At 42.6% G+C, this 22,759-nt stretch overlaps 1 protein-coding gene across 2 annotated transcripts in view; it reads right to left on the bottom strand.

The window, feature by feature from the left end:
• The window catches only part of shq1 (SHQ1, H/ACA ribonucleoprotein assembly factor), a 53,844-nt gene that overhangs the window by 15,619 nt on the left and 15,466 nt on the right, over window positions 1-22,759 (bottom strand). For both annotated transcript variants that reach the window (XM_084927546.1, XM_084927545.1), the window contains 2 exons: window positions 13,769-13,892; window positions 4,778-4,898 (listed from right to left, as the gene is read on the bottom strand). In XM_084927546.1, coding sequence (XP_084783672.1) covers window positions 4,778-4,898; window positions 13,769-13,892 — 245 coding nt within the window. The remainder of the gene's footprint in view (window positions 1-4,777; window positions 4,899-13,768; window positions 13,893-22,759) is intronic.

Raw genomic sequence — 22,759 nt, 5'->3', positions numbered from 1 at the left:
ACAATGGTAAAGTAGAAACTGCATCCAGGAACAGGATGCAGAAACAATACACTACTAAAGGAACTTCAGCTCTTTGCAAGCACCTGGATGGACAGCATGCTAACGCTAAGCTAGCCAAGACCCAAGAGTGACATCAAAGCGGACTGAATGCTGACCAAACCCAGCAGCCAGAGCCTGAACTTCAACAGGTAACAAACTGAGTAACAGTCAGGCTGCAGCCTCCATTTCTGTCTGTTCATGTTTCTAAAGTCGAAATCGCCATGACGATCACTTTAAATAGTCTTTGTGCTGGTTTGCATCTTTGCTTGTACTGTTGGCTTTGTGTTCAGGATACTAAAGGAAAGATCGTGTGTCCTCACTTGGGTAGGGATTTGTGTTGGTGTGTCGGACTGTAGCCTCATGTTAAATGGTGTTAAATATTACTTTTTTTGAGTAATGACACCAAAACTGATCACAACGAAAAGGTTAAATAGCATCAACATGCACAAACATTAGACCACACAGGATGTAATTAATTTGTCTGTGATCTACTGCTTAGAGATGGTGGTGACTCTTAAAGCGGAACCAGTTAGAATCCATAAGGATTCTCACTGGGTTGTCATGTTCCCAAATCTCAAGAATTAATCTATCACAAGATGCAGATTTAGAAAAAGCATTCTCTTACTCTTTCTTAGTCCTTTGTGGATTTGGTGGCAGATAAAAAGAAGCGTCTCAAGTGACAAGTTTCTATTCCTACATCATCACTTAGGTTTAAGAGGAGGATTTTTTTTAAAAAAGCATCCAAGTATTGCAGGCTTTAGTTTGGTCTGAGCTCAAAGAAGTTAAAGTCTTCAGGATTGACTTTGAAACATATTGTCAGAATGTTCCAGTTGGATTTACTCTCTACTTTTGGGATTATGGGATCTTTACTACAAATGCTCAGCTCTTTACTTTTTCTCTGCTTTTACTGTCTCCTCACTTACCATCTGACTTGTGTAATCACAAAAAACCTTCAAGTCCTCTACTTCTCCAGCCTGTCTGCTTCATATCCCACTGCTAACATCTCTTTCTAGTATCTCACAATGTGACACAATTCAGTGTTAGACACCCTTTTCTGATACGCCTGTAGAAAAAAAATACAATAATCAATTGAATTAACTGGAGTGAACACTCCACACGAGGGTTTAGGAAATTATGCAAGCACAGTACTCTGTGTTTATGATGAGCTGTGTATTCAAGACAAAAATCCGGAGTGGACTCCTGCTGAGAGGAAATCTGTACTACTTATCCCTGTTAGCTGGGAAACATTGGTGTCTTTGTTCTGCCCGGTGGGGCCTCTAAGGATCTCGTTCAGTGATGCGGCTAACGGCAGATAGAGCAGCTCCATTATCTGTTTCAAAGCTTTCAGGACAGCTGTTTGACAGTTGTGTGGTGCTGTCTGCTGGAAGTCCCTTCCCAACAAACATTTGGGTGTCAGATCAGCTGGGAGATTGACACATGAGCTGTTTTAATGTGACCAGAAAAGCTTTGAGCACAAGTGAAACAAAAACATCTGTAAGTGCCAAAGGCTGAAGGGGAAACCCTGTTAGTATTTGACTTGTGTGTTACAATAACACAGAGTTACGCTGAGGTAAAAACCACCAGTCGTCCTAGGCAGCGTGGGGAGAAAGTGTTGACACTGAGCACAAGGGCACTTTCAAGGTGTTTGACCCACACGCCTCAGCTGACACACTGACCCCACGCTTGACCTCCTTGCCCTGAGACACTTGCAGTTGTTAGAGCTCCAGAAACTCCCCCACCCCACCCGCGGGGGAGCTTTTGTCAGAGCTGCTGACAAATCTCCCTGACGGCCGCCGCCGAGGACACAACGCTGAGGTTGAACAAGGTGAGGGAGGCAGGGCGGGGGAGGCATTGCGAGCACGTAGAGCCAGCGAGGGGCTGCTCTGCTGTCTAAAAACAAAAGACTGGTCTCAGGAAAGAGAATGCCTACAACTTCATTTTTCGACAGTTGCCCGTTGTTGCTTTTCATGCTTTTCTGTGATGCACTCTCTTTTCTACAGTTGAGAACAACACCCATTGTGTCTCTGAGGACTGCTCACTTCACACCTACCATTCACAATTATTTGAGTCTGTCCATTCAGCTGCTGTGGTGCGAGGCTCGGCCCATCCTTAAGCCGCTTCTTGTCAATTTTCCAGTTTTTGCAGCAATGTGTCAATGTCCATTTCACACATCTCAGAGGCAATTCACACATTTGCTCCACAAAAGAAAAAGCAGACTAAATTTTCTTGCTAATCACTTCATCCTCTCCTCAGACTAACCCTGAAGCGCTTGTAGTCTGTATTCTCCGCGTTTTTCTTTTTTTTGTCCTGCTAGACTATAATTGACCCAATTAATAAGGGTGGGTGGGTGGCTGCGAGAGAAACCTGTGTGGTAAAAGGAAGCTGCGGCCCTTCTGATTCTCTGAGGTACTGTAACACAACAACAGGCTTATAAAGCTTCGTGTGCGCTGGCTGCCGTGGATCTGTGTTGGCCTGTCTCCAAGCTTTTTGATAAAGGCAGGCAAAACAAAGAGAAAGAACGTGAGGCGACTCGCTTATTTCCCCCCTCTTTTTTTTCCTGTGCCGTCCAGCAACTCTGCGGGGGTTTTGGCAGCTGAAGACCTTCAAAAGCATACAGTGAAACTAATGGACTGGAGAGGCTGCTGCTCCATTTGAAATAATACTGTCTGCTAACAATTCAGAGATAATTAGGAATGGACGGATGTGTGAGGGCGGATTAAAAACCATACCCAACAAAAGGATGTTTGTGTGTTTGTGTGAAATGGTGACCGCTCCAGTGAGGGGAAAAAAATATAACCCAAAACAAAACAAAAAAAGTTCCTCATTATTGAAACAACGGGAAGCGCAATTTGCTTTGAGGTTGCACGCTTGATCTCAGCGCAAAGGGGTTCTGCTCCGAGTGTCTGAGAGCGTAGAGGAGAGCGCCTGCCCCGTGGCTTAAATCATGATGAAGTCTTTACGAGGTTGTAAATCTGAGACCGATGTCTCAGCAGTCAGATGAACTTTAGGAGTAGAAACGCATGTGGGACACAGTGAGGAGATTAAATAAATCAACCACCCCCCCCTGCAGCCAGCAAACATCCATTAATCGCCGTGTCCATCACGTATAGCTGATCGCATATGCCTCGGCAGCAGCAGCGGAGAGGGAGCGACAGGATACGGGGATTGCACCGGGGGGTGGGGGGTATATAGATTACATCTCATCTAACCGCCTGGGCTCCCAGAGACGACTCACTTAGCGGAGGATGACAAATCCTGCGCGGGGGAATATCTCGCACTGTGGGAAAACAATGCCTACACGATCTGTCATCAAACCTGTCAGATGATACAAAGGGGGCCGCCACAACAAACCGCATGTATGATAGAGGAGGTTGGTCTGTGGAAATCACCGCTGCCGCCTCGCTCTCCTGCGCTGCTGCTTTGCATTCTGACTGCAGGCTCCTTTTAATATTACACTGCAAACATGGGAACATAGTTTCATAAACCGCGAGAGAAGACTGTATGAGGTTTCTATTGAGTGTGAGCCAGCGCGCTCATACATAAAGAACGACAACAAAAATCTGTTCACGCTTGGTTGCTCTCTCAAGTGGCAGGAGGTGATGGAAGTGCTTCTACTGTCTTTTTCACATCATGACAGCCTACGGGAGGTTGTAAAATAAAATAAAAAATACTGTACACTTTTATTTAGACAAGAGAAATGTAATGATTCAATCACAGGTCAGTGCTAAGAGATCACGGGGCCAATCCGTTTAATGATCGATGAAGGGTGTAGTGGCAGCCAGCACGTTTGGTCAAGCTGACATTTAGTTCCAAAGTAGAGCAGGGAGGGAAGGGAGGAGGAGCAGTGAAGGGGGAGCAGTGCTCCGGTGTGCCTCGGAAGAGACTGATTGACTTTCTCTGTGAGTTGACAAGAGCTTCAGAAGCTCCGTGCGCTTACAGACTAAGATCGAGTGCGTGTCTTCTCTCTGCTCTGTGTCTCAAACAGCCCTGAACCCGACTCCTTATTCCTCCCACCCTTTACGAACGCAGCATCCGCTGCATTTCCTATTTCTTTTAAAGAGCAGCATTCAAGACTTGTGCTGGAAAAATGTAGAAATGAGAATGTGAGGAAGGGAGGTAGAGACCGCTAAATCCCTGCAGACCTTTTATCGTGTCTGCATCTGGGCGCTGAGCCTACAACATCAGGCGCGCATTTTTCAACTGGGCTTTTTCCAGACGAGCACACCACTTTGCTGAACCTTGGCCAGGAGTAAAACTGAGCTCATTACTCCGTAATGTGCTCGCAGGCTCGCATTTAAAATGTGACTAATTGTTAAATATGAACTAGGAGGGGGGCGGGGAGGAGGAGGAGAGAGCCATCAGACCTGTGGCATTTGGGAAGAAAGTGCAGATCTGGCATCTTTGGGCTTGCAGTTCTAGGAAAAGGTCGCATCCGCTAAAGATTGGAGAAGCCCACGCAGACGCGCATGAGCTCCTAAAGGTTTCGTACAGAGTGAATCCGCTGAGTGCAGCTGGCTCTTTTAACACCCACTGATGGTACTTTGACCACATAAACTGCATCTTTCGCAGTCTTGGTCGTGCAATTGGCCCTGCTGTGACAAAATGACACTGAAGAATCGCGGGAGGGGGCAGTCTGAATGGCACAGTGCATGGCTCTGAAGGTAATTCTATCTAGATTGAGGCCTCTGAGGTGTCTGCATGTGTGTGTGAATGGATTTGTGTGTGCTGGTGGACTTACTTGACTCTCTGGATCCAGATGCAGTAGTCTGTGATGTACAGATCGTTCAATATGTATGCCGGCTCGTTCTCTCTGAAGACTCTGTGAATATCCAGCAGGCATTTGAGGACGCAGGCTTTCCCTGGGCACGGCAACACAGCCAGGGTAGGCAAATGGAAAAACAGTGTTATTCGTGCTCACTATTAAAGATGACAATGCACTCCAGCTGCTGGCAGATGCACCATGTGTCTTAAGGCTTGCAGTTATTGTTCCATACATAAAAGCCAAGATACAGGATCAGAGGGAAATCCCAGCGAGCAGCAGAGTAATTTCATCCATATGGGTTTTTTGTTTTTTAGGAAAAAGAGAAGCGGTTCATCTGAGACAAAGATGACAACTCTATTTCTGGAGTCTGTCAAATTAATAGTGTTTCTGCTCAAACTCTGTCAAACACTGCTTTGCCTTGATTTATCAAAAATAGCTCTGAATGTTTCTGATGATTTTCCACTTGACATAAATCTTAAGCCTGCCTGTTCTGCTACTGCGCTGCATCCTTATCTGTATCCATTTTGCTTCTGATTTGATGTTATATCAATTAATTAGACGTAGCATGTAAAAGCTGAATTTTTTAGAAATCTGCATCTTGTTGATTTCCCCCCCCTTTTTTCCTCCACAGCGCTCAAAAACTATTTCTGTCCAAGAAATCCCGCCTGGTCCTAAAGGAGGAGGATCACTTTCTCAAAGTCTTTCTTTGGCAGTTGGCAGTACATTTGGTTTAATTTACATTTCTAACCTTAGAAATGCTATAACTTCCAAAAGTGACATTTCTCATACTGAAAACTACAACAAGCCCGAGGGCCTGGGGGGAGGCGGGGTTGCAGGGGGAGACACTGGAGTTGCGTCTATGCAGCTCTTCATGCACACAGCAGATGTGCTCGTTCATTTCCTTCTAATCCTGTTTGTTTCTTATTTTTCTCTCCTAATTTCTTTCATAAAAATCTGTCTTTGCAAAACTTTAGAAATGTCACTGAAAAACAGATATGACACTAAAGCTTATGCTTAATTAGATTTTAAAATTAGGAACAAAAATAATTTATTTGCACTTATGACTTGTGGTGTTTTCATTAACACTGAGCGGCAACAACATTAAAGTTGCAGTGATGCCAGTAGATTCCAGATGCAAGTCCGTAATCCCAGCTATGGTGGTCGTTATTGCACAAACAACTCTAAACGCCGTTCATCTGTAATGAGTGTAGGCTGCCAGTGCGCTGTTTATCTCAGCTGGTGTCCACGTCTATTTACTCTGTAAAAGGAGTCCAATATGCATCGATAAATCAGTGAAGCTCGCTTCTGTCTGATGAAAGGTGAGTTGGTGAGAATGAATGAACTGTTGTTTTTGTCCGTGTTAGCCGCTGTAAGCAGAACTGTCTTAAAAGTGGACCTAATATTGTTGGACTCTGATGCTTAGTGCTAATAAGCTCTCATATGTTCTCGTTATTTGAGGGGGGAAAAAAATCTCATCAGCTGGCATAATGTTAGCTTATAACCAGCTGTTATTGTTATTTGGCCATTGTCAACTGTCCGGAGATGGAGGGTCGCACGTCCAGTCTGCAACAATAACTGTCACAATACTGTTAATAAATAACAATGTTTATGTATGTTTTTGTACAGTTAGAGCTCTGACTTCAGTTTAGGAGATGAAGCTCGAGGTGAGGAAGAGCATGATGTTTTATCCAGATGCCGGTCGTTTTGGTCCTTTCCTTCACGTTTTTGCCTTTGTGAAGGGGAGCTCTAATCAGATGATATAACAAGAGGCATGAGCTTTCATGTTTTCAGTCTAAAGGTGAAGAGACAAATTAAAACACCTCTCCACAGCATGCGAATGGCTCCTAACTTTCTTCTTTTCCACCTTTGATGTATTACGGATGTGACCGTTCTCTAGCCACATATATAAAAGTCCATCTTGGTCACTGTTCATGATTACAGGGCAACATGCCGGCTTCACAAACTCTGCATTTTTAATGGTTTAATGTGGTTAGACACCGCAACACACTGTAAAAGTTTAATATTGTGGCTGTTCTCCGTGTGTAAATATACTGATTTTTATATTCTTGGTTTATTTTGGGAGGAGACAGAAGAGGAGGTGACTGGATTGAGGTACCCACAAACAATAAGCCAATCAGCAACAAGGAGAGAGATTTAAGTGACTGATTTATTGTTGGAGAGAAGGACTGTGTGTCACTATGACTGCAGAGTTCATCCCAAGAGGCTGCTTTGGAAAAATGTGTACTCTCATCTATCAAAGCAAGAGCACAGCAGATGTATGTTTACAGCCACCAGAAATATCCACCAGGAAGCCACCAGAGCTGTGTAAGCTGCAAAGTCCCAATATGCAGTTGATGTCTAAGAATAGCAGCACCTCATAGCTCTTTATTTGCCTTCATACACTTAACTGTATAACTATTGCCACAACACATTAAATGTCTTATTTTAATTTAATATAAAACTGTTCATTTGTTAATTTTAAGCCAATAGGATACAATGTGCTTTATTTAATGCAAATGATAAAACATACAGATGGTGACAGAAAATGTATGTCTACTGTCAAACTATCTACTAAAGAATGTACTTTCAGTCCTTATTGACATTTTTGACAGTGTGTTTTGAAATTGTTTTAGAAAAACCGTTTCCTCTTTCAACACCCCAACTGCATCACACACAGAACCACAATGGTTCATCTGGACGTAGCGTTTTAAGTGGGAGAAACGTTTCGTCACTCTCACAAGTGGCTTCTTCAGTCTCAGCTGACTGCAGGTTTCCCCAACCTTACAAACAGTACATTGCATAATGACTGAAACTAGCACCACTGAAGGAACAATGGGATGTGAGGTCAGTTCCTTGATTCCTTCCTTATTTTGCAAATTGCCATGGCCGTTGATCAACAACCACTGATCAAAGACCATGAGTACCATCCACAGTGAGCTGATAGAAAAAGACGTACCTTTAGGCCCTCTCCTCGATTCAGAGATGGTCTTTCCCTTTTCACGTAAATGGCCTCCTTGACTCCCCGCTCAAACCAGCGTTCCTCCCTGTCCAGGATGTGTCCAGAGGTTGTTTGGTTTCCCCAATGTATAAGTCATGGCAATCCTCCTGGCACTTAACAGTACCTACATTGCTCTGTTTGTGTCAAGGGATCATTGGCGTGGACCATTTTTGGCAGAGTGTGTTTTGGCGTTTGAAAGCCACGCAGTCTTTGGAGAAAATGCGTCTTAACTGTTCCGATACTCCTGACACATACGGAATCACTAAGGGTTTTCGCTTAGGCAGCAGTTGTCCTTCTCTCCTGGATCCTGACCTCACAGCCCATTGTTTATTCAGTGGGCTGGTTTCAGTCATTGTGCAAAGATACTGTTTATAAGGTTGGGGAAACCTGCAGTCAGCTGAGACTGAAAAAGTTGCATGGACAAGTGACGAAATGTTTCTCCCACTGAAAACGTCCAGATGAACAGAACCAAATTTTTGGATTTAATTACCTGCATGATTGAGCATGCATCAAGACGATACACTGAATACGTGTGTTATTCTGAAATGAATTTTCTCCTGAAGCACATAGCTAGTTAAAGTGCTGCAGCACTTATCCTTCAATCAGGCATATAAATAGCCATATGATGTGGCCAACAATCCGCTGAGGGCAAGAGAAAATGCTCCTCTCCACCTCCAGAGAGCTTGTTGGCGTTGTCCAGAGACATTCCAGACCAATCAAAATAAACAGCGTACTCACAGCGAGGAAAACCTTGAACAAACATTTGGTCCTCATTTAAAGCATGGCATTGTATACAAGGAACTGTGGCCTAAGGAAAAAACATAAAAGAAATATTTTTTTTCTTTTTTAAAGAAAAAAAAAATCAAGGCTTGGATTGTGTGAAGCAAAAAAAAAAAAAAAAAAGGTCTCGCTTCCAAGATTTGATTTTTTTTCCAGAGAGAAGCTTTCTAAGTTGTTTGGAGAAAACTGGAGCAAAGGTTGAGTTTAACATACTGATTGTTGGTGAAGGGTTTAGCACAAGTGAGCAAGGCATTTCAATTAGGTATCATTGGGTCATCCAATGAGTGGGGAGGGAGACGCATTCAAAATAATTCCTGCATGGCTGCAGACTGGGCAGGCATGCAGTGTGGTGGTGGGTGTGAAGTGGACCAAAAACAAAAGCCTGCTGTGTTTTTTAGACACTGCAGCAGCAAAGTAATCTTTTTTTTAAAACAGTTTTTATGTTTTTTACATAAACACTTAATGATGTATGTGAGAAACACAACCTCAGCCTTTTCTAATGAGGAATTTAAAGTATTCTTATTTTCAAATATCTTGAAGGACACTACTGACAGCCCACAGCATTTTTTTTTTAATTTATTGCTTAAAACATGTGGAGTAAACCTTCACAAAGACCAGTAAAACCACTGCATGATAACCTAAAAATGGTCCTCGCCACCTTGTCTTCAACTAAAAACAAAGCAGCTTCATATCTAAAGGAATGTCTCAGTTTTGTTTTGGTTTTTTGCATTATAAAGAAGCACTAAAGTCAGTGGCAAATTGGTGCAGCACCTTAGCTTAACCACCTTACTCTGGTGTCGTATGGCAGCTACAGAGGATGTCATAGCCAGTACAAAAGTTGAAAAACTAGACTGTGTCGAAAGACTCAGACCTGTGGCTTGGAACAAACACTCATTACATTAAACATTTTAACTTTGCAACACAATGGTTCCCAGTGTATTTTCCACTGGGAAAGTCCAAAAAGTATTCCCTCCTCCCCAGCAATTTTCACACTAAAAAGCCATCCAGTGGTCCCTTATGCAGGTGGATATTTTACTGTGCTGTGAAAAAGTAAAATGACTTAACAAGGGAGGCAATTACTTGCTCCCTAAACAGAGCCAGGTAGATTTGGACAGTGGTTTCCCTTTATACAGTCAGAGGAAAAAATCATTTTAACCCTTGCTTACGTTTTTTGGGTTTGAACAGTGAGAGACAGAACAATAACAAAAAAATCCTGAAAAATGCATTTCAAAAAAGTTATAAATTAAGTCACATTTTCATGAAAGAAATAAGTATTTGATCTCTTTCAAAACACACTTTTGTACTTGGTGGCAAAACCTTTGTTGGCATTCACAGAGGTCAGCTGTATCTTGTAGTTGGCAAAAGTTTTGCGTACATCTCAGGAGGGATTTTGTCCCATTCCTCTTCGCAGATCCTCTCCAACTCATTAATGTTTCATGGCTGATATTTGGGAACTTGAACCTTCGGCTCCCTCCACAGATTTTCTATTGGATTAATATGCTTCCTCTTGAGCCAGTCTTTTGTTGCCTTGACCATGTGTTTTAGATCATGGATTGTCATGCTGGAATATCCACCCACGATCCATTTCAATGCCCTGGCTGAGAGAACAAGCTTCTCACCCAAGATCTGATGGTGCATTGCCCCATCCATCCTCCCTTGATGCGGTGCAGTTGTCCCATCCCCTTGGCAGAAAAACATGACTAAAGCATAAGGCTTCCACCTCCATGTTTGACAGTGGGGATGGTGTTCAGTCATAGGCAGCATTCCTCCTCCTCCTGCAAACACAGCGAGTTCAGTTGATGCCAGATAGCTCGATTTTGGTCTAATCTGACCACAACACCTTCACCCAGTCCCCTGAATCATTGAGATATTCAGTGGCAAACTTCAAACAGGCCTGTACTTAGCAGGGGGACCTTGCGGGCACTGCAGGTGTAGTGTGTTACCATACATTTTCTTGGTGACTATAGTCCCAGCTGTCTTGAGATCACTGACAAGTTCCTCCTGAGTAGTTCTGGGCTGGTTCCACACCGTTCTCATTGTCATTGAAACTCCACGAGGTGAGATCGTGCACGGAGCTGCAGACCGAGGGAGAATGGCAGCTAATTTATGGGTCTTCCATTTGTGACTAATCGCACCAACTGTTGTCACCTTCTCACCCAGCTGCTTGGTGATGGTCTTGTAGCCCATTCCAGCCTTGTGTAGGTCCACAATCTTGTCCCTCATATCCTTGGAAAACTCTTTGGTCTTGGCCATCGTGCAGAAATTAATTGCTCCAATGGACAGCATTCTTTTATACGCATAACAAGTTGTGAAGGCTCCCAATGGCAGCTCGTTGCCTGTATAAGATAGACCTGGGGGCTAGAAGTCCTACTGATTGATGAAAATGCGAATTAATTTATAACTTTCTGAAATGCATTTTTCTGGATTTTTTTGTTATTGTTCTGTCTCTCAATGTTCAAATAAACCAACCATTAAAATGACAGAATGACCATTTCTTTGTCAGTGGGCAAACTTACAGATTCAGCAGGGGTTCAAATAATTTTTTCCCTGACTGTAAATCAAGTCAACATTTAAACACTGCATTTGTAATTACTCAGGGAATCTTTGTCAAATATGAAAATTTGTTTAATTATATGAAAAATGCAAGTGTGACAAGATAAATAAATAAATAATAATAATAATGATGAGGAGGAAGGGGGTAAATACTTTCTCTGTTTGACAGCCCTGCCACCATGAATAACTTGGGGAATAGGAAATCTACTAAAGGTTCTTTAACTCATATCAATAACATTTAAATGATATTATCTTTTTTGCATCTAACTTTTCAGAGTAAGAGCAGAGGCAACAGGAAAAGCAGCCAGAAGCATTCTGCCTTTGTCAGATTTTACCACTAATGATGATATGCTTGAAAGGCTTCACCCTGTGGCAGGTCTAATGTGCTGGGACAATTCATCCCTGATGGTACTTTTCCTCCCACCCCCACAGCCACATGCGCATATCCACTTCTTGTGGCTACGTCCACACTAGCCCGGATAGATTTGAAAACGGCGTTTTCGTCTGATAACGCTCCGCGTCCACACTAGCGTTTTCAGTCGGTTTTACAGAGTTGTGCGTCCACATTGAAACGTCCGTGTGCAAAAACGAGTGAGAATTAAAGAATTGGAAGAAAAGCTATCTGGAGCATGTACAAACTGATATTCATCTTTTTTTGGGCTGTCAAAATTGAGAGCAATCAAAACAACTGCTGTATAATGCACTCCGCTATCTTTGTTTAATTGGTCACATGACTGCATCACATGACTAAAATGCGTCATCGTTTTAGAAAGTCTGCGTTTTCGAGTGTCCGCACTGCAACGGAACAGCTCCGTTTTGAAATGTATTCGTTTTTGAGAGTGTTTTCAAAACGCTGCGTTTTTCCTTGGGGAAAACGCCGTCTCAGTGTGGACGGGAGGCCAAAACGGAGAGAAAACAATGCGTTTTCACATTGGTGTGGAATAGCCTAAATCTCATCCAATAAAATATCACCCTGGCCTGAATGTAAAATGTCATTACTCAGACCACAGCACCTTACTCGACCTAAAACTTGACTTCCACAAACGTAAAACTTTCCCAAGAAATTCCAAAGAAACGTTGGCTGTAAAGGTGCTGTCCGCCACAGGAACATGGCGGACCTTTATCGAAGGACACATCTGACATTTCCTGTACCGTCCTTTCTGTTTGATCACGACAGCAGCACGACAGTGGTGCCCACCTCGACACTTCCTAACTCCGACTGGCTTTCTGCTCTTCTCTCCCTGCCCGGTGGCTCGTTAGTTACAGCCTCTTAGGAAGCAGGTGGAGGAGCTCCTTGAGAATGCTCACCAAACTGCCAGAAGGTTGTTCAAATATTTACCCCTGGATAACACTTCCTCTGAGGCCTTAATCTGCTCGCTGCCATTAATGGGTTTGTTTTGCTAATATGAATGTTTGCTTGTACAGACAGTTAAATGAAGTACCTCGAAAATGGAACGTGCATTTCCATTCGCCTTATCCTGACAAATTAATTAGTGTCTAAAGTAATGCTGGGAGGAAAGGCAGCCTCACACATGCAACAGAACGAATTACTGTAGTGTTACAGTTGATTAAGGAGAAGCCCTTTTACTTATTCTTCATAATTCTTGTAAATAATGAAGGTTATGAGCCGGGAGGGAACATTATTACATGTTAAAAAATTAAGTCCCATCCCTCCCCCCTCTAAATTTAAACAAATAAACAGATGCTTTGGCTTCTTATTATGCACAGAGTGGAGTTGGAATAAGATGTTCTTTGAGGTGTAAGGAGATGGAACAATTTCCAGGTTTGGGCTCAAGAAGAGAAATCTCTGCTCTGAGGTAAAAGACAGAAAGGAAAGAGCGAGTCTAACTGCTGTTTCCCTGGCTCTCCTGATCAACTCATCTTCCTACTTAATGAGGCGAGGAAATGCTAATCTGGGGCTTAAAAGGCCTTTAATTTTCTGTCGTTTGCTAGCGTTAAAATCATCACAAGCTGGATAATCTTAGCCCTCACACATCCTGAGTATGTTTACACTGCTGACTCTCAGCTGTCTGCGGGGGCTTTTGATTTAAAGATTACGTGGCGCTTTGAGATATCAAAGTCAACAGTCCGTTTTCCTCTAATCCACATTTCGCTCCCTGAGGGGGTGGGAGCCAGGCCACTCTCGCTCTCTCGCGTAGCTGGAGGAATATCATTTTCAAACACTCGCTGCTGTCTTCTCATGGGCCATTTTCCATCAGTGGCAGGCTGCTTCTGCTAAACAATACTCCATGCAAAGCACGCTGGCTATCAGGCTGCCTTTTCAGCAGCACGCACTCTCGATCGAGCAGCAACCTACAGGCTACGGACGCGCAGCAGACTCTGACTGCACACGCTAAAACCCATTTACATATGAAAGCGCTGCTCTGCAGAAACCACGGGGTGGGCAGAATCAATTAACACTAATTAGCCAAGATCCCGTGTTCACAGTGGAAAGAAATTAGAGTTGGTTTAGCTTCTAGTTTTAACTCAAAACCACAAAACCCACAAAGAACACTGCAGATCATGTGGCAGATGTCAAAGGGTCACTACCAGTCTGCAGAGGTAATAATGGTCTTTATGAGGTTTTGTGCATATGTGTGCGTGTTGCCGGTGTAGGTCTGGTAAGCGTGTCTCACCTGAATGCAGAATTTTAGCCGTGTCATGAATCGCAAGAGAGACCAAAGAAAAGTGTCTGTAGAGCGGGTAGCACAAAACCCTCCGTCCAAATGACACCAGGACCTCTTGCAGGGAGCTGTATGTCTGCAGGAAAGAGAACAAGACATTTGTAAGAGTATCCTGCACAGAGCCAGAGCACAGAAAGGGAAACACAAAGATGCAACTGGCTGAAAGGGCTTGAGGTTTTTCCATCCCCTCTTATTCTTAGACTGAACACTGGCCCTTGCTGGTGAGAACTGCAGTTGATGGTTCTGTAATTACTCCTAACAACTACTCATTTATAGAGCTGGCAAAATAGAGGCTTTCAACTCTTAAACACCTCCACAGCCCTGGACTGTTAATTGCTGCCTCTCTTTAATCACTGCTATCACTCTCTGATGTTCTCTGCACTAATGGACATGGCCTGGAGACAGAACGAGAGATTTTTATCACCCCCTCACCCTCAAATTCCCTCGTTTTTTTTTTCTTTGTGGCTTGTTAAGGATGTATTGCAAGCTTGCAAGTGCATGTCATTGGGGATCATGCTTTCCCTTGGGCTTGTTTAGCAAGAGTGTAAATAAGGTCTGCTGCAGCCGCGGGGGGGGGGGGGGGGGGGGGGAATGACTCACAGTCACACCAGCACAGTCGACTGAGGACAAGTAAACAGGCAGCAGATGGGGGGTGGGGAGGTGGAATAAGGTGGCAGGGAAAGAGGAATGTTTGGCATAAGCGAGGAAAGAGAGAGCGAGTCAAGTCAGAGCATTAAAAAAAGATAGCAGACAGCAGAATGGAGTGAGGCAGCAGAGCTGTATCAGCAGTGACACACAGATAGACAGGCAGTCAGAGACGGAGAGGAATCCATTGTAGAGCAGAACAGAGCGAGGAAGTGGTGGAGGAGGGGGAGACTGAGTGAGGTGGCCCCTCAATGGGAGCTGACAGCTCTACTGACTGACTGACGAGCAGCAAAGGGCTGTCGTGCAGGTGAAGACTGTTCTGTGCTTCCCTGTCAGCACAACAGGGAAACTACTTCCTCTCATACCATAGTCTAGGTCTAGGCTCTCAAACGCCTCCAAGAACCCCCACAAGACTTGTTTAGAACTGCATTTTGATCACAAGTGGTAATCATGTGTGCGTGCCTGAAACCTAATGAGGACGCTCTGGGATCCCGTCACTCACTAAACAGTCAAATGCCCTCTGGGACCCTTTAACCACATGTGCAGTGTAGTGTGTCCCTAGCGTTAATGAAGGATCGTATATTCAAGTGCATCATCTGTTTTGGCAGATGTAGGATAGAAGCATGTTGCCCTAAGTGCGAGACAACTGGCAAGAACAACCCACAGCCCCTATGCGCAATAACAATGACTGAGCAGCTCTCGGGGTGTGTAGCAGCAACTGTCAGTCGAGGTTTAAGCTTGATTTATAGCTGTGTGTGAAGGGATAACAGTGGAGCAGATGTGCACCTCCTCAAAAATGTGACTTTATCTCTGTAGTGTTGGACAACTGAGATAACATCCTTCCACTCTGTAACTTTATTTTAAGGTTGCATTTGTCTTCCCTCCTTTGGCAATGTAAGTGACAATTTAGGAGTTCTGATTGTTGATTAGTGGTGGAAAAATTTTAAGAGCTCAAAAGAAAATAATCCAAAGAACAGCTGGACGATATGAGGAAAATCTAATATGACGATATTTTTTTTGGCTATATCGCGATACACGAAATATATCACAATATGTTTAAATAACCTCCCAATCTGGTCGTATATACACACAGATGTTCAGCGCTGTGTGCAAGGTAGAAATTTTCCAGTTGGGAGGGGGTGATTAATGATGCATTAATGTGGGAGAAAAGAAAACCTCACAGTGAATTACATGGAGACAGCTTAATACTGCCATGGCAATTTATACTCGATGGTTACGGTAAAGCCATTTTGACCATCATATGTGGAAAAACCTGTGATACATCGAGTATATTTGATATATCGCCCACCTCTAATCCAAAGTACAAACCAACTACAATTTAGAGTGGACTTCCATCTTTAAATCTAGTCATGTGTCCTGTTAATGGTGGACAGAAACTAAAATATGCTATTCACTTTGCCCTGAGGGGTGTACTGTGAGGTCAGATTAAGTTTTTTGTGAGCTACGCTGAGTCTTTTAATAGAATGGCTCTCTATTCATCTGGTTAAATCACCACGGTGAGGATATAACCAGGTCGGGACCAGGTTATGTTCTGAGTTTTAGTTAAAACAGTCTTAAAAGTATCCCGTTGTCACTGATTCTTTTATTTACAGCAGGTTTTAAGTGTTTTACAGATTATCTGCAGGGGGAATGTGTTTTATATGTGCAAGCTATTAAGCCACCTTACTAAAAAATACTGAGTGAAGTGTCACATTGTTGTGGGAAAGCATAAATCTACTCTAATCTGCTGGAACTGCAGTGTATTTTTCCATTATACTTTTTACATTCTTTAGAGATTTTCAATCACCATTTTCTTATCATTGTCATATGATTATACATCATCATGTATAATCATCATCATCATCATCATCATCATCATCATAGGGACCATTTTTATATGGAAGAAGAGTTATTTTTTTATGTGAGTGCACACAGAGCCAGAACCAAGGAGCCAGACTTAACATTGATAACCACTGTTGTGGTACCATTCATCTCCACCTGGGGTTTTAGGATTTGTCAAACCAGCTAATGCAAAGAAAACCTGGCTGTGTAGAACTTATATTATATACCTCTTTGGTGTTGTTGTTTTTTTGTTCTCAAATGTAATGACAAACTTTTAAATTTACTCTGTGTGGCAACAATAAGAAGTGGCTTGTGGGTATTTAGTAGGGCTGGATATTACCACTGATTTCTAAAACTCAATTCTGATTCACAAGGTCCCGATTTGATTCGTTTCAGTTTTGACTCAGACAGTCAGAAATATAATAATTCTGATAATTTCTCAGTACATATCCATATTTTCATATCTATGTATAAAAACAAAGCTGACACTTGTGAGACTTCATCAGAGGTGTGAGCATCACAGCAGATGTCTTTGTGTCAAAGTAACTGAGGATAAAACATGAAGGAGATTTTCCTGGCCTGGCTTTCTATAGCAGATAACCACCTTAAAAATATTCTGCAGTAGATCAAAAACCATGAATCAACATTACCTGATGCTGCTGAAATGAAGCAGAGCAAAGTTACAAAGGTTTATTAGAGACACAGCCAAGTGTTTTGTAATTTGGCAGAATTTTAAAAAGTTTAAATTTCTTCAGTATTGAACAGCAGAAATTGTTTTCTTTTAAGGAGTAATTTTGTAAAAAAAAAACAAAAACAAAACGGTGCAGCCAACATAGCTGTACACAACGGTAGACTGGTGCGTAATAAGCAAATAATGCAGAAAACAGATTTTTGATTGGAAACTGCTCTTGACGTACAGAGAGAGCGAGAGAGCTGTGCAGGAAGTGTGATTTTATCATGGTGGAAACAAAACAGCAAAAGTAAGAGGGAACTAATGAAGATGTTTCTCAAATGTGAAGCGTAGTTTTGATTTTCTTTTGCTGCTGGTTCAGTCAATTTTGGTTGGAGAGAGACAACCTTTCAGCCCTGACGGCGTGTCCATGTGCATGCCGTGGGGCTTTTTGTGTCCAATCGATATCGCTTTACGGGGGATAGGTTAATTGAAAAATCTAAATTGCCCATAGGTGTGAATGTGGGACTGGTCGACAGACTGGCGACCTGTCCACAGTGTACCCCGCCTCTCGCCCTATGACAGCTGGGATAGGCTCCAGCATCCCCCCGACCCTGAAAAGGATAAACGGAAGTGAATGGATGGATGGATGGATATCGCTTTATTCAAACCAAAATGCCAAACAAAGCTAACACAATAACAGCTGATGGTAATCTAACTAATAATTTACCAGTCTCGACAAACATTTATTCAATCTACTTCAAACTTGGCTCATGTGTTGCTGAGTGAGAGTGGGCATTTCCCCTAGAGTGTCTTTCTGAGGGCACTGACTGATGAATCTCTCGCCCCCATATAATGACGTTTAAACCTAACCCTACTTTGAGCCATACAAAGTTTGAAACAACACACCTAAACGGATGCAAAAAAGAAATAAAAATTCCAACTTTTTCCAAAAACTTGATCGCTGTGATGATCTAAAAATTCAAACTGGTTCTTGTAAAGTCAACGGAACAGGTTTCCATTTTACTTTTTTTTGTCTCTAGTTTCCTGTGGTGAGTGACTTCAGTCATTTGTGTTATTTGGAAGAACTGTTGCAAGAAAGCTGCAACCCGCAATCTTCTCGTTATGCACAACAGCCATGTTTTAAACAGGAACAGTCTCAGAAACACTAGTGCATCCTTCTAGACGTCCTCTTTGGAACACAGTAATGTTATGATTACCTGCATTTAAAGCATATCTGCAGCTGCAAAGACACTGGTTAGTGTCTCCTTGAACGGGCTCTACTAGTAAAATAGTTGCTGGTTGTTAATAAGAAGCCAGTTCATGGTTTGTGTTAGTGATGTTGTAATAATGTTGTAATAAACAAATGAACTTCAGCACGGCCCACATCTAACTCTAAGCCAAACAACCACGATTTGCCGCCTGTTTGCAGTCACACTCATGTTAAGTGCGCTGAAAAAAAGAGTAAGTAGTCTTCCCTTTTCCGTGGAATGATCTCTGCCATCTCAGCACAATGGTTTCTTTGCATTTCAGTGAATGAATAAACCTATCACTGAAACTGCAAAGGAATAGTCTCACATTGAGTAATGAGATGAGGTGAAACAAGGTAGCTGCATGCAGCAATATAAGTGTGTCCGCAGTCTCTCTGTGTCAATGTTAAGCGCCTTCCTTCACGTGGCATTGGTGTCTAATCTAAAGCTAGTTCAACACACACAGACAAGAAACTGGTCCTATAATCATGGGAGGCGTATGCACTAGCAGTTTATTAATATGACCTGAAATGCTTTTTGACTTTCATTTCTTAAAATTTCGAAAAAGCAGGTCACTTATGAAAAGGTGTCAATGCCGAACTAGCTGTGCCTTCCCCATTTCCTCTTCCTCTTGGCTGCCTTCAGCCACATGCAGTAGCACTGTTTCCAGCAGCACCTACCAAGCCTCAACCAATCCGGTATTGAAATCTCGTTTCAGATGATCCACATGCTTGATTCAGCAAAAATCTCACACCAAATGCCGTTCCTGAAACAACCTCCCCTATTTATCCAGGCACTAGGAGTACACTAACTTGTGTGCACCCATAACTATAACTTCAAAATGACTCCTCACAGAAATAAGAGGCTTTTTGGTCACTTCCACCTCTTCCCATTTGACAATATATTGCACAACAAAATACTTGATCTTGCTCCAAGAAGCGGCGTTAATGTGTAATCTGGATAACAGTGCTGAGTAAAATGTGAAAGCTCTGAAGCAAGCATATCTGTTTCAGGTCAGGATTTACTCAGCAAATCTATGCACACTTCTCAGTGAACCGGTTCCTTTAAACAAGCCAAATGAGTCAAAACCATTTTGCATTTCTCTAATGACTTTATCAGTCTGATCAAGAATCAGTGGTTAACAGAGTATTGTACTATATCATACTTGTGAAGTCTAAACCGCACACAGACAAAGACATCTAGAATTTGCACAATTTCACAGAAATACTTTATATGATAATGTAGCCCAGAAAGCAACATAACTAACTGTGGTGTAACTGGATGACACAAAATACAGCAAATGGAATTTCTGCCAAGAACATGGCCGAGCTGGGTTGTCAGGGACCATGCACTCACTGCTGTTTTGCGGTGTCAATGTGAAAAGCAAACTTGTCAGAAAACAACAGACTGGATGGAGATTTTCGATTTAGACAAGTTAGACTCCTGTGTCTGATGCTGTTCAAACACACTCTGTACACTAAAGCGATGGTCTGATGGCAGGTTGTGAGAGCAGACAGTAGAAGACAGATCACACACTCAGAATTTCAGCTGGGAGCGCCTGTTGCTGCTGTAGTAAATGCCTCTGGTTTGACAGATAGATGGAGCCTGGGCCCGCTCTGTTTACTTCAGTGCATATATCAGTAACGGAAAAGGCAAAAAAAAAAAAAAAAAAGAAGAAAAAAAAATCAGCCAGGGTATCAATATATTTACACAAAGTGAAACTTTATATGCAACAGACTCGCAGATGCATTTGAAAACCTTTTGACATTCCCCTCAAGAGTCTAATTACTTTTTAACATATCCAGCCTACCCGCCAGACAGTAGCTGCTGTGGAGCTACAAGCCTGAGAGGATAACAATAAATATTTATTTATGGCGTTCTTAGTTATATCCAAATTGTGTTATTTCAAGAACAGCCTGTGGTTCAATACAGGCACAGCATTTTATTCATTTATTTAATCATTTTACAAAGACTGCAGAAAATGCGCCAGCCAGACTCTGGCTGTATCCCAATTCAGGGTCTGCAGCCTTAAAGGCCGCATTTTAAGGCCGATTACGTCACAGCGACGCGACGAAGGCTGTCCCAATTCGAAGGCTGCTCGAAATGCGGCCCTCAAATGCGTCCTTCATTTCCCTGAATTTTAAGGATGTGGCGGTGTAGACTTCGTGGCCCAACATATCCCAGAATGCATAGCGCGGCGGTGGGCGTGGATAATTTTGCCGATAAAAAACGGCGGATGAGGGGCGCCCGAAGAGTAAACTTCAAGTAAGTACTGAATATTATGTCGCTTATTTATGTGCAAATGTTTAATAACGAAGAACATTAAAACATTACTGTTGGCCACATGTCGGCAAAGTTATGTGACATTAGTGACGTTTGTACTAACTTGGTTTTAAAGCCTTTACTTTAAAATATACGCCGTTCAATAGCTGACCTTAATCTTAAAGAGAATGATCAAAGCTCATGTAGAAACAAACAAACAAATGAACAAAAGATTTTCTCCTTCATTTCTGTCAAACAAAGCTGTATGAAACGTTTCCAGCTGTCAGTATCATGGTTGCTAGGCAACCTGGGCAGCGCAACGGAGGCTAGACCGTCCCATTTCACAAGCCTCGCACTTCCGGCCTTAGCGGTCTTTAAGTACGCGGTCCTTGAGGACCGTTGAGGCTGCGTACTTTAAGGCTGCAGACCCTGAATTGGGATACAGCCTCTGTCTGTCTCTCTCATCATGGTCACATAAATGCACAGTAATGGCAGGTTTTGTAATAAGGCAGATCGCGCTAACATAATATGCACTGTTAGTTGATTATTTACCTGCCGCAAACGTTACCGCTGCTGCTGGGTTGAGATTCACGAGTCCGGAGCGGAATTAAAAACACGACATTCATTTAAGGTCATCGCGTGTTTTGTGAGCAAATGCTTTTGCATATTCGTAGTGTTTCCTCCCTTAAATGAAATATCTACTTTGCAAGTTGCCCTGTTGTCATCCGTTCTCGTTAAGTATAACCAAACTTTTGAGCGTTAGGCGCCATGTTTCCTACCAGGTAAATGACGCTACGCAACGTGGTGACGTCATTCGGGGCGACTGGAATCGATAAGGGAATCGTTTGCAAAAATGGCAAACAATTCCAAGGAATTGAAACAGTGGGAACTGGTTCTCAACAAGAACTGGTTTTCGATACCCATCCCTAATAGCGACCAGAGAGCATTATGGGGCAGAGAGGAGGGTGTTACTCTCAATGTGGTTGGCGCATTTCAGGAGGACTCTGCTAATAAAAGTTACCAGCGGTCCCCAACCTTTATTGTGCCATGGACCGGTTACACAGTGAATTCACGTTTATTATTATATTTACAAATACCACAGTTTTTGTCTTGGTCGTATCATTTTATTTTGCTGTATTTATCCACGACACCTTAAAGGACCGGTCTGTGAAAATATGGTCTGACATTAAACCGGTCCATGGCCCAATACAGGTTGGGGACCGCTGGTCAAAGACACAGCTACAAATAGCAGCTGAAATACAGTTGTGCCATGATTTCTGCCGCTTTGTTCTTGGACTGTGGGCTTACTTGAGTTTTAAAGTAGAATGGGAGTCAGAGCCTTTAGTTTTCAGGCCCCTCTTTTGGTTCTGCTAGTGTGTCTTCCTGTTAAAAGGGAGTTTTTCCTTTCCACTGGCGCCAAGTGCTTGCTCATTTTAGGTTGTCTGATGATTGGGGTTTTCTCTGTATTATTGTCAGGTCTTTACTTACAACATACAGCACCTTGAAGCAACTCTTGCTGTGATTTGGTGCTATATAAAGAAAACTGAATTGAATTTGCTACAGACAGTCGTTGTATAACAAATGCATGCGGTGCTTCTCGAGGGTGTGGGTAGCATAGAGGCGCAACGGTTAGCACAACAAAAAAGTACTGGGGTTGAGTCCAGCGGTCGGTTGAAGGTTGCACCGCATACATCGTTCTGTCTGTGAACACGACAGCTCAAAAGGTTTTGAATGAACTCTGATGCAACTTTGTAGGGTGCAGAGTGGAGTCATGTAAGCAACCCAACAAAATTTAGCTTACACCAACCGAGGTCTTCAAGGTCAACTTCATGATTTATTGGTGGGAAATTGACAAAAGGCCTTATAAATCAGAAGTGCGGTGTGATATTGTCAACATATAGAGCGTGACCGCTGACCTCTCCTTCAAGGTCAAGGTGTGATCTGAAGGTCAAAGTGATAATAATGCTACATAGAGCTATATAAAACTATTCCTACTGCCATTGTTTGTATTGAGAGCATATAGAGAATGATATACGGGGATTCTACATATCACATTAACCTTAGAGCTCATTTTCAACATTTCACATCTGCCAACTTCATCAAATATATAAAATGGGTTTCAACAGGCTAACAAAAGCCCTGCTTTGGTTTTTACTGCATTGCAAACTTCTTAAAGTGCATTTAAAGAAAAAACAACAAAGAAAATAAAATGAATACATACAAAATAAATACTGTTCCCTCAAAAATGAATACAGTCCAGAGAGTGAGTTGTCT

This window comes from Perissodus microlepis, chromosome 5, assembly GCF_051167445.1.
Source record: "Perissodus microlepis isolate ML-2025 ecotype Zambia chromosome 5, ASM5116744v1, whole genome shotgun sequence".
In the NCBI taxonomy this organism is placed as follows: Eukaryota; Metazoa; Chordata; class Actinopteri; order Cichliformes; family Cichlidae; genus Perissodus; species Perissodus microlepis.
This window is presented reverse-complemented; position numbering and strand designations above follow the sequence as displayed.